A 12,456-nucleotide genomic window follows, 5' to 3' on the forward strand; every position below is an offset into this window, starting at 1 on the left:
TTTTATTTTCGGTAAAAATTAAAACAAGGGCAATAATGTCAAAATTTTTAAAAAATGTGGGCTTTATGTAGAAAAACGCGGGCGATGTTTAACAAAAGACCATAAAACATTAAAATGGGCCAAAAAATCAAAACAAATACAGTCATACAGACCATACAGTACATTCATTGGAGACTTGGAGTAGTCTATATAAATGAATGCACCTATCCTAAGTTTCCAAGAATAAAAATTCTAGTAGAAGAGAGAGAGAAAGAGATTGTACTCGGTAGTGTATTTATCATGGCTAAGTCACCGGAAGAAGAGCACCCAATTAAAGCTTTTGGCTTTGCTGCTTCTGATTCGTCTGGTTTTCTCTCTCCTTTCCATTTTTCTAGGAGGTAATCCCATCTCGATCGTTGTCTTTCTTTATCTCCGAATTTAATTGTTACATTAGTTGTTCAAATTGCACTATCAACATGTTTATTATTATTATCCCGAGATATCCTTACTCCTTAGGACATATGTTGTATGATGGTTTTATAATTGTCATAGTTAAATCAGTTGTGACGTACTTGTATTTCATTCTTGATAAAGATGAGGAGAAACTCATCTTGTGACTCTAATGTCGCTTGTTCAAGTTTCACCATCTAATCTCAATGCATTGAGTCATTTGTAAAAAGGTGTCAATTCAATCAAAAAAATTATAGGTACGGTCACACCACACGTGTATGATATTGAAATTTGTAAGCCGTAGTAAAATCAATAGTTGATCTGTCAAAAAAAAAATCAACTAGGGCTTTTTATTTTAATATTTCAGATTGTGGGTGATTTGTGATCTTTTGGTCAGTTTGCATTTCAGTTGTGAGTTGTGACTTCATTTGAAGATCTTCAACCGTGATTAATTGTGCAATAACATTAATTAAATAATTAAATATACAGCCAGAAAAATAGGCACATTTCTCTCAAATGCTAATGAAAATTTTATGACAATTTTTTTGATTTAATTTGTTGCTTAAAAACTATAGTCAACATCCTTTAACAGAAATTAAGGATCGAGCCATAAGCCAGAGTTGTTTATCAACGGAAAGGCCCTTGGTAATGTTTCTACAATGAAGTTATTAGAGATATCAATATATCATATCTTTATCATATAGTATCTTTTGTATTATTATGCTATAATGTTATATCTTTTTGATTTGATACTCCGTATTTATTCATTGTTTGTAATTTTTTTGATACCTTTGTGATTTTTTTCAATTCATTTTATTTTTACATAGTTTAAATTTAACGAACTAAAATTATTATTGTGAACAAGCTTATTTTTATTGAATCGAAATTACTACCTACGAGTATTTACTAATATAGTCCGAGCACATTTTTTTAAAAAATATAACTAAATAAGCTAAGATGTCATCCACAAAATAGTGTTGTCATTCCGTCCTAAAACTCCCATTACACTGGAAAAAAAAATTCAAAACTTGCACTTCTTTCATTAAACAATAATACTAATGGATCTTTATGTTTAACCAAAACTTATCACATTGTTAATCAAACTAGATATTAATGGTTAAACAATATATATGACAAAATTGTTGATCAAACCTGCATTTTGAAACTGATTATGAATGTCCTATTGCAGGGAAAATGGTCCTGAAGATGTCAGCATTCAAATCTTATTCTGTGGAGTTTGTCATTCTGACTTGCATTCTTTGAAGAATGACTGGGGTTTCAGTAGATATCCCCTTGTTCCTGGGTAATTTACTATGACATATCCTGTTCTTTCTAATAATTTTTACCATTTATGTAAATGTCCTTAATATCTATCATACCATTAGAAGTGTGCATTTTCTTTTCTGTTTCTGAATCCATTTTCGTTTCCTGGCTGATGGGTGTTTGTGTAGTTTTTTCGCTGTCTCTTAGCTTCTGTTGCTCTGATCATCACTAGATTGTTTTCTTGAATTGTTTAGGCATGAAATTGTGGGTATAGTCACAAAACTTGGGGAAAACGTGAAGAAATTCAGAGTTGGACAGAATGTAGGCGTCGGTGTCATTGTAGGCTCCTGTGAGAAATGTGAATCCTGTGAGCAAGACTTGGAGAACTACTGTCCTCGAATGATTTTCACCTACGGTGCCACAGATAAAGATGGGACGAGGACTTATGGTGGTTATTCTGACAAAATCGTTGTTAACCAACGATTTGTACTCAACATACCTGATAATCTGCCTCTTGATGCTGCATCACCCCTCTTGTGTGCTGGTATCACAGTATACAGTCCTATGAAGTATTATGGAATGGCGGTCAGTGGGAAGCATTTGGGAGTTTGTGGATTAGGCGGTCTTGGTCATGTTGCTGTCAAGTTCGGAAAAGCCTTTGGACTCAAAGTTACTGTCATTAGTTCCTCCCCTGCTAAAGAGGATGAGGCTCTCAACAGACTCGGCGCAGATGCTTTTCTTGTCAGCACTGATGCTGCAAAAATTAAGGTAATGGCTTACTACTTCTAACCTTGTTTTTCTCTTTTACTATAATTTCACGGATTTTGTTATTGTGTTTATGTATCAGTGTTAGTTGCTCAGATCATCAGGAATCCTTGCAGTACTTTATTCCAAGCGAATATGTACTGTGATAGATTTTCAGTCCTATATACAATGGATTTTAAATTCGATTTTTTTTTTTTTTTTTTTTTTTTCATGTAGGATGCAATGGGGACAATGGACTTCATTATTGACACCGTCTCTGCGGTGCATTCATTGCTTCCTTTGCTTGGCTTACTGAAGCTGAATGGGAAGCTTGTTACTGTCGGTCTCCCAAACAAACCCCTGGAGCTTCCTGTATTCCCCTTGGTTTTTGGTAAGCTACTAAACGTTTCTTGTATCTTTGGTTACATACATACATGGTGTTTTCATTACATTCGTTACTTAGCTTGTTTCTGAACAATATATACAGGTCGAAAACTTATTGGAGGAAGTGATATTGGGGGGTTGAAGGAAACACAGAAAATGCTAGACTTCTGTGGAAAGCATAACATCACTGCAGACATAGAACTCATTAAAATGGATGAGATAAACACAGCTATGGAACGCCTTGCAAAGTCTGATGTGCGCTATCGTTTTGTGATCGACATAGGCAATTCCTTATCAGCTTGTAAAACATAAAAGTCTCAGTTCAACTTCTGCCATGAAATCCCTGTTAGCTAGGCAAGTTGAAATCTTGGTTTAGTAGAAGTCTGAAACAGTATAATAAAGTTGGGTCTTTGAAATTTGAACTATCTTATGTTAGATATGAAAACTATATCTAGTCTGTTCCTACTGAATTTTCTTTGTTAGTGATTTTAACATCTTTAACTAGTTTTGCAATGTTAGTGATTTTTTTGCCTTTTGATCATACTATTCAGTATGCGATGATCAAATTACAAATTGATATGGAGTATTAAATCGTTAGGTGCACTTAAAAACGTATACATTAGATAATGTGTGTATGTGGCGATAATAGGAATGCGGTCTAGGTGTTTGTAAGACGTTTGATTGGAATACACTTGGACGATGAAGTGTGAAATGTGATTAGGATTACTCCTGGATGATGAAGGTGTGATGAGAAGAACATTTGAGAATAGAATAGGGTAAATCAACTCAATCTTTTTAAGAGTTTATACATGAGAGTAAATTTAGAATTACATACTTCGTATTTGTCAAGTGCAAGTATTAGTTAGTTGAAAAGAAGTTAAAGGCTTCAAGGTTATTACATGTAATCTGTTTTTCAATTTCAATTGTCGATTTTTAGGTGTACACTTGTTTTGCAATAATATAATGTAATACTATTTTTATTTTTTGACGATAACTAATATGTACATGTTATTTATTTCTTTTTTGACGGAAATGTAAGACATCAATACGAGAATACACTATATAGAAACATTAAAACAACAAATGAGGTTGTAGTGGAAAATTTTACTAGTATTACCAAACAAGATTTAATGTAGTGGAAAATTTATACGGAGTATCTCACAATCAAGAGGTTGTAGCATTTAATGATCAAATCCCATGTACTATCTAAAGACACTTTTGGGGTTGGTCCGTTGGTATTCCTCTACCATTTGGTCCCATCCTCAATCTCATTAACTTAGACCGGATTTATTTACAAGAGGTTCTAACCTGATAAGGTCTTTCTCCTCCTCAAATAAAATTTTTTTCCTATTTTGTTAGAAGATCAAGATAGGTACAGTATCTTTTATCCAAATCCCACTTTCACCCAAAGTGTATTACTGTCCTTTCAAGTGTTAATGCCATGTTGAAATTTAAGCCAAACAAATGACCCGTAAAAAGGTTTATACTACGTAAATTGTAAAGTTCTTAAAGTACATTTAATGAAGTCTTGAAAAAATATTTCTGGATAATTGAATATTCTTATACGACTTTTTTTACTAGTAATCCCACGTGCTTAATGTATCAAATCATTGAACTACAACTTTGACTTTGACCTATGAACTATAGAGTACCAAGTTTTGGCAGTGATCCTACAATGTCCACGGTTTTCACAACAAAATTTCATATATATTTGACCAAAAATTTAAAAAAAAAAAATTATAGTTTACCACTTTACCAGAACTTTCAAAAGTCAAAGCTAATAATAAAACAACTGGAGTCAGCGTAGAGCAATTTGTAAGTTTGAATAATTTTTGTTTTTTTTAAACAATAAGTTTGAATAATTTGATTAAGGCACACTTTGTAACTATCTAACTTTTATCCACTTGAAATTAAACAATTCATGATCTTTGAAATTTTGAAACAACTGAATCTATTCCTTCGAATAAAATGAATCATAGACTAACATTCTAACAACTTGCAAGTCAAAACCTCACCTAGCACCACTTAACTAACAAATAAATTACTAGTTCTGATATTTAAACACTAGTTACAACTTACAATGCAACATAATACTTTATATATTAACGAAACCAACTCAACCAATTACTCTTTGTTAGTTTAACAAATTAAAGACAACAAGTCAACACATAACATTTAGCATTTTCGGGCATGGAACAGAATATGGCCCTAGCAAACCCGTCCCAAAATTCGTCATACATAATGTAAAAGACTCAATAGATTTTTTTTTTCCCGAATATGTCATAAAAGTAATGTGTTTTATGAATTGTATCGTCTTCCTTTGATAAAGCTTTCTCAAACCTTATGTTTTCAACTTTCTTGGTTTTTCATTTAAAATTCACTTAACTTTTCTTAAATGCTCTTTCGTTTACTCACTTCACTCACCTTCTTTCAAACGCTTTTAAATGATAGTCTTGTTATGTCCATTTCTTTATATCGTACGATTCCTTATGACAATTCATGTTAGCCGACCCCAAATCATTTTAGGACTAAGGACCTGTTCTCATTCACTGAACTGAACTGAATATTTTATAAGAGAAGGAAATTAGGAGCTGAACTGAACTGAATTTCAACGTAAGAGAACAGGCCCTAAGACTTTATTGTTGTTAATGATGATGATGTGATATAAGTAATGATTTTTTTTCCCCTTTTATAAATTTTATGACTTGTATTTAATAAATCTAATAAACGAAATACAAGTTTAAAGATGGTTAAAAAAATGTGCATATATATGAAACCACATATAAAGCAAATTAGAATATCCCTATGGAAGGAATGGAGCGGTAGTTATTTTTGTTGTAGTGTTTTTCAATTAATTCTACGGACATACATATATTATATTATTATGTAACCTATCAGTGGATTAAATTTGTACTCGGTTGATTATAAGAATATTTTTATTTATATAGATAATACTAAAAATAATCGCTTCATTTATAACCATAATTATCCTTATTATAGTCATGAATTTAGTTAATTTAGACTTTTTCATTATTTTCAATACATGGGAGGAATTGGAAGAGGCATCTTTGTTTAGCAACTCTTTCCTTCTTAAGTGCTCTTTCTAACATCAATATCTTTATTTAAAAAGCACATATATAATTAATATTTTAAAACTATTACAAAAGTGAAGACGAAGCTAACAATAAGTTTTATCTTATAGCTATTGATGAATAGTCATGCCCAATTTCTCTTTTCAACTAAATATCCTTAACCAAAGCAAAAATGTTAAAAGTAAAAAAAATGAGCAAAACTTAAATTTTTGGTATTAGTAAGCATTAAGGATATGGCATTATTGCAACTTTGCAACATTGCGTCATTGCTTGAGACACATGACAACTTTTTCTGGACCAAGTAATTATCCTCAATTTAAAACTTTTTGACAAGACACGATCCTCAATTTAAAACTACTAGTGTATTAAGTATTTAATTATGTATTACAAGAAAAAAAAAAACATGAAAATAATTCCATATTTGACCATGAGTTAATCAAAGTCAAACCTAAAAAAGCCCCCAAAAAAGAAAGAAACAGGGGAAAACAGAGCCAAAGCACAAATACAATACAAACTACTACAACACTTCTACACTCTATAGTCTACTATAATTGAACATACTAATTATATGATAAATCCTTAGACTCCTTCATCTTCCTTTGACTTCCACGTGGAAGAATCTCATCAGTAGGATATGCTAATGGTGAGGTTGACATTGATGAAGAAGGTAATGAAACAGAGGAACCACCCTGTTGTTGCGGCGGAAGCGGAGGAGAAGACAAAGAAGAAGACATTAACATTTGATCTAATAAACTTAATGACCTATAATCACCTTCATTAGAATCAAATGAACCACTAATTAATCTTGAATAATCAATATAATCTTTGTAATCCTCTGTTTCTTGTAAAAACTCCAATGGTTGATTTTGCACTAACTCTTCGGAATTTCTAGGAGCAGCAAAAAGGGTTGCCGGAGAATTGGAAATGGTGAAATGGGTCGCCGGAATATTCGCCGGAGTATGCTGAAAAGTGACATTTTCAGGGAAATTGAGTTTGGCTTTGCTTCCTCTAAATTTAAGGGCAGCTTCGTCGTAAGCTCGGGCAGCAGCCTCAGCAGTGTCGAAAGTGCCTAACCAAACACGGGCAGCTTTGTAAGGGTCCCTAATTTCAGCTGCCCACTTGCCCCAAGGCCTTTGTCTAACTCCCCTGTATTTTCTTCTACTTGGCTCTGTTCCAACTTGTTGTTGTGATGTAATGTTGGTGCCTTCGTTTTTAATGGGATTTTGATGAGTGTATGTGAATGTTGCAGTTGTTGTTGTTGGTCCCTCTGCAAGTAGAGAAATTATATTAGTATCGTATTCATTAACATTGTATGTGTGGTGTTACATCACAAGATTCGAAACTAAAAGGATATTTTCATCAAAATTGCACAAGGTAATGTGCTAAGGGCCTGTTCTCGTTGACTGAACTCAGCTGAAATGAACTCAACTGAACTGAACTGAGCTGAACTGAACTGAACTGAATTGAGCTGAGCTGAACTGAATATTTTATAAGAGAAGGAAATTAGGAGCTGAGCTGAACTGAACTGAACTGGGCTGAGCTGAATTTCAACGTAAGAGAACAAACCCTAAGTGTGTTGAATAGTGTTCAAATAACTAGTTTAATTGATAAAGTATTCAAGTTAAAGAGGAAGTGAGATTTTTATTAATGTCAGGGATTTTTGTTAGGCTAATTAGAATGTATCGTTGAAGTCATTATAGTTTATAGCGTTCTATTAATACAGCTTAGCCGAACCAATTATCTAAACACTAATATTGCAAAGTCTAGATATTGGACATTCAAACACTTATGCTTTGTACATAATAGCAATCAAACACATTTTTTAGAGTGATAATACTATTAGTTTCTCATACTCGTGATACAATGCAGAGAATTAAAAAAAAACTTATTTATATACGATAATCACATATTCATACTGGTACCTAGTATTCTAGTAAGATATATTCTCGAAACCGTACCCTACATTCATAAAATAGTGTTCTAAATTCAAAGTGTTTCCATATACTACGTAGATAGGTTGATGGTTACAAATGAAACATATTGAAAGAGGTCGGCAAGCCACAATCAATAGAACAACATGAGGACTTTTTTATATCCTTAAAACATGACAATTTCTATGCACCGTGTTTAAGGTTTTGCTGTACTAATTATGAAGTACTAAGAATCTTAGTTGAATATTATTATTATTCAACTATAGTACAAATTAAATTAAAAGTATATATCCACTTGAATTTGGAACACGGAAATTAGTCATTTAGCATATATTGTGAACACAATACAGTGGATCACTCTAGCAAATGGACAAGACAGCATGCATTATCCCAATTTGTGATGCATAAAGTAATACACAATATATTATTAATTAGTTTACTACTCCGTACAATGCATGTATGTAATAGCATCAATACAATATTATTTCGTGGCACTTTATTTATTTATTTCTATTATTATATTATTAATCGTTTATTTTAAAAATATTCCTTACGATAAACTCACGCGTTTAATGTCTTAGACGTTACATAATGAATACTTAAATAATTAATTTATACAAATTTTAAAGGGTTTATGTAAAATATGGATTAATGGTGTACTATATACGTACTGTGTACAGGTATTTAGCTAGCTAGCGTGTTACGGCACCAGATAATGGTTCTAATGTTTGTTTGTTCTACAATCTATAAATATTCTTGCTCACAACCGTATATTTATACTGTTCTTAGAATAAATAAAATGTATATTTAACAAATTATTTTATATATTATGCATTTTATGACATGAAAAGTATTAATAGAGGTAGCCGATGTAGGGATAGCATCACATGCATTAACGCATAATTATACCTAAAAATCTAATGCCATCCTGTTGTACTAATATCATGATGCATATATATGATTGTCACACCGAAAATTGCATCTCTTGTATAGTTGTATGTGAGGTGTTTTTCTCTAAAAAATAAAAAAATAAATTATTAATATAATTTTATTAAGCTTTTTCATACGTACATCTAATAAAATTTGTACTACTTAGTTTATGAACACTACTAATGTATGAACTAGCTTAGCAACCTTTGATATGTTATATTCTTTTTAACACAATTATCTCTTTTACTTCAACTTTAAAACTTTAAGATGGATGTATGAGATTTCATCTAAAGTGCATATTACGTGAATATAATTTTAATTTTTTTTCTTATTCATATACGTAATATGATTTATGTTTGAACTGAACAGATGATAAATTATTTCAGTAGTGTCAATTAATCTATCTATCTAACTTAATTACAATTAATAATTTCATGCGATATTAGTATCCTAATCTTAAGTAAATTAAGAGAAACAGTATAAATTTAAATCCACCGCTAAAAAAACAAAAAAGATTATTCTTAGTGAAGTCTAGAAGATAAGTACTAAAAAGACGTACCTTTTAGTGGAAGATATGGATTATAGGAAGAAGAAACCAAACTTCGTCCATCTCCTTCAACACCCAAATATGATCCACCCTCTTCATCTCCATGCCTTCTCTTCACCCCAAAACCCGACGACGACGACGACGACAACCACAGGCTATAATAATCATTACTCATCGAAGCAGCACCAGAAACAACATGAGTAAGAGCAGAAACCATCTCATGCATTTCTCTTTCCCTACTAAAACCCGGTATCATTGGACTTAATATCTCTTTCATCATCATATTCATTCCTTCTTCTTCTTCAATTGAGCTACTTGTATTATTACTCATTTTAATAATACTTGTTGTTTCTTCAGAGTTACCATCTTTATTTCTTTTGCTTCTTTTCGCCACCTTTTTTTCTTCTGAGAAATATACACACATTAATTAACAAAGGGTTTAATTTAATTAACTTTGTGTTTAATATTTAATACTACTGCTGAATATAATTCTAAACTTCTAGATAATTTTGACGGTTTTATGTAATAAATGGCTAGCAAACATTTATGTATATATATACGAAATAATTTAGATTGAGACGCCGCCATTGAATTTTAAAAATTAAAAATAATAATGTGGATATTATGCTTGGAGAGGAAGAAAAAGTATTGTACTTGTATTATACATACTACAGTTATTATTTAAATATAGTTTTTTATTTATTTTAATTTTGGAGGGAATTTCTTGGTTCTTACTTGGCCAACTTGGATTTGGCTTTCTAGCTACTAGCTTATTTTTGCAAGTGGTTAATTTGGAGTTGAAACTAAAAATTATTTTGTGAGCCTTTTCTCCTCCTCCTTTGTGACTCCCCCTGATCATGATGCCTTCCCCCTACCCTTTGTTGAGTCTAGGTCTAGAATAGCTATTGCTCAGATCCCTGATCAGAAGGAGATTTGGAATGTCATTTCTAAGCTTGGTTCTTTCAACCTTTCTTCTACAACATGACCTCACCTCTTTCATTAGGGCTATCTTTGAAGCCAAAGCCATTCCTGAGCATATCAATGAGACCTTGATTGCTATCATTCCCAAAGTGTCGGACCCCTCCTCCATTTCCCAATTTAGACCTATTAGCCTCTGCAATACGGTTTACAAGATTGTGACAAAAATCATTGCTAATAGATTGAGAGTATTCTTGCCCTCTAGGATATCCCCTAATCAAAATAGCTTTCTCCCGGGTAGAGGCACCGAGACTAATGTGATTGTGGTTAATGAGATCTTACATTCTTTGAAACTAAGGAAGGGCAAGAGAGAGGTTGGTTTGTGTTGAAGATCGACCTTGAAAAAGCTTATGATAAGCTTGAATGGGTGTTTATGAAAAATGCTTTAGATTTCTTTGGTCTAAAAATGAAGAAGTTAGGTTTAAATCAAAGGGAAATCGGGAGAATTTGGGGATAATTTCAAAAACTAGCTGTTATGGCAGGCCCCTCTGTCACCAGAGTTAGGCTTAGGTGGGAAAACTGATGTTTAATTTTTTTATGAGGTGGTAAAGTAAATCTTTTTTTTTTTTGAGGTGGTAAATTTAATAAAGTCGTTATTTGAAGGTGGTAAAAATCAAAATTTCCTAATAATTACTATCAAAGTAAGAATAATTCGTATCAAATTTCATAAAAAGCGTCAATAAAATAAGAATACTAAGGGTCTGTTCTCTTACGTTGAAATTCGGTTCAGTTTAGCTCAGCTCAGTTCAGTTCAGTTCAGTCAATGAGAACAGACCCTAAGTTAACATCATCACATAGGATGGATGCTAATACCTTAAACATTAAATTTTAGCAATTTTATTTTATAATTGCATAATTAATAAAAAAATCAAATCATGATGGTACAATTAAAATGAGTTGACATAGTTAATTGAGGAAAGTGATTAAAAAAAGTCAAAGTTTGACTCGTGGATGTTTAATTTTAAAAAGGAAAGATGTCAAAAAAGATAAGAGGCTAAGAGAGGAGGCACGGTGTGAACGTTAAGTTGTCAACGAAGCAAAACAGCGTCAACATTTTTAACATCAACTGTTTCTTCCAAATTAAGGCAGAGGTCGGCCTCTACAACCATCTAACAGACCAGAGAGAGTGACGAAACCTGATTAAGCAGCAAACCAATGCACGTTAGGAACCGACATCCAAACTCTAAACTTTTATGGTCCCTCCTTCAGTTCTCTGTATCTATGATGTGAACATTTTTGTACCGTTTCACTACCAAAATATAAATTCGCTTTTCTATTAGAGTCAAATACTTTCTCGAACCTATACATACCTTTTTTTAATTTGTATAATGTATAGTGTATTTTTTCATGTGGGCTTATTATACATACTTACTAGATTCGCTCTGAGTTTTTTAAGAAAAAATATATATACACGTGATTGATTTTAAGAACTTAATTTCGCTTTAGATTTATACTCGTATTAGATCAACATGCACGCAATGTACTCTTTAAATTTAGTAAAATTTATGTGATATTTAAAATAGAGGAACTGAAACTAATCCACCTTTGCAACATGATAAGTTGATAACACCTTTAGATGTATCAAAACTTTTCAAGCCTACTTAGTAAGTTGCAATCCTAAAAGCTAAAAATTGATTAGGCACTTGCTCTAATTAATTTACAAAAAGCAAATGATCATTCTGGAAAATGACTGCACAAAAAAAGGATAATTCTCCTTCAAGATGCTCCTACAAAGTATAAGATTTTGCCCTACTCTACTTTAACAGCTTATTCAAAAGTCCCAAAACAGGTGTTTTTTTGTAGCCTTTTTCAATGTTGGGAGTTGGGACCAATCTATGTAGTACCGGGGCGTTTGGTTGGAAGGATGGGAATAAGAGGAATAAGAAGGGGGATAAAGATAGAGAATTAATAGGTGGGACAAGGATAAATTAAGAATAAGTAATAAATTTATAAAAATACCCTTACTAACTTCTACCTTTCTCCTTACTTTTTTCAATTTCATTAAGGGTAATTTAGTCTTTTAAAACCCATTATAATCCCTTCCTCTTATACCACCCCCCTTAGTTATAGAAATGGATAAATAAGTGGGTGATTTAATCCCTATCCCTAACCCCCTTATAATCCCCATCCCTCTAAACAAACACTACATTCCTTCCAT

General features: G+C 32.2%; 2 protein-coding genes across 2 annotated transcripts; one reads left to right on the plus strand and one right to left on the minus strand.

The window, feature by feature from the left end:
- Positions 1-204: 204 nt before the first annotated feature.
- LOC110682049 (probable mannitol dehydrogenase) lies at positions 205-3,321 on the plus strand. The gene is made up of 5 exons (XM_021858265.1): positions 205-377; positions 1,619-1,732; positions 1,947-2,460; positions 2,674-2,827; positions 2,924-3,321. The coding sequence occupies exons 1-5, from the start codon at positions 280-282 to the stop codon at positions 3,130-3,132; spliced, it is 1,089 nt and encodes a 362-aa protein (XP_021713957.1). The 5' UTR covers positions 205-279; the 3' UTR covers positions 3,133-3,321.
- A 2,934-nt stretch (positions 3,322-6,255) lies between these two features.
- Positions 6,256-9,841, minus strand: LOC110682050 (ethylene-responsive transcription factor ERF113-like). Its single transcript, XM_021858266.1, has 2 exons — positions 9,333-9,841; positions 6,256-7,179 (listed from the first exon to the last, which is right to left on the minus strand). Exons 1-2 carry the CDS (start codon positions 9,742-9,744, stop codon positions 6,473-6,475), a joined length of 1,119 nt encoding a protein of 372 aa, XP_021713958.1. The 5' UTR covers positions 9,745-9,841; the 3' UTR covers positions 6,256-6,472.
- Between the last annotated feature and the right edge of the window lie 2,615 nt (positions 9,842-12,456).

The sequence above is a fragment of the Chenopodium quinoa genome, unplaced genomic scaffold (genome assembly GCF_001683475.1).
Source record: "Chenopodium quinoa cultivar QQ74 unplaced genomic scaffold, ASM168347v1, whole genome shotgun sequence".
Classification (NCBI taxonomy): domain Eukaryota; kingdom Viridiplantae; phylum Streptophyta; class Magnoliopsida; order Caryophyllales; family Amaranthaceae; genus Chenopodium; species Chenopodium quinoa.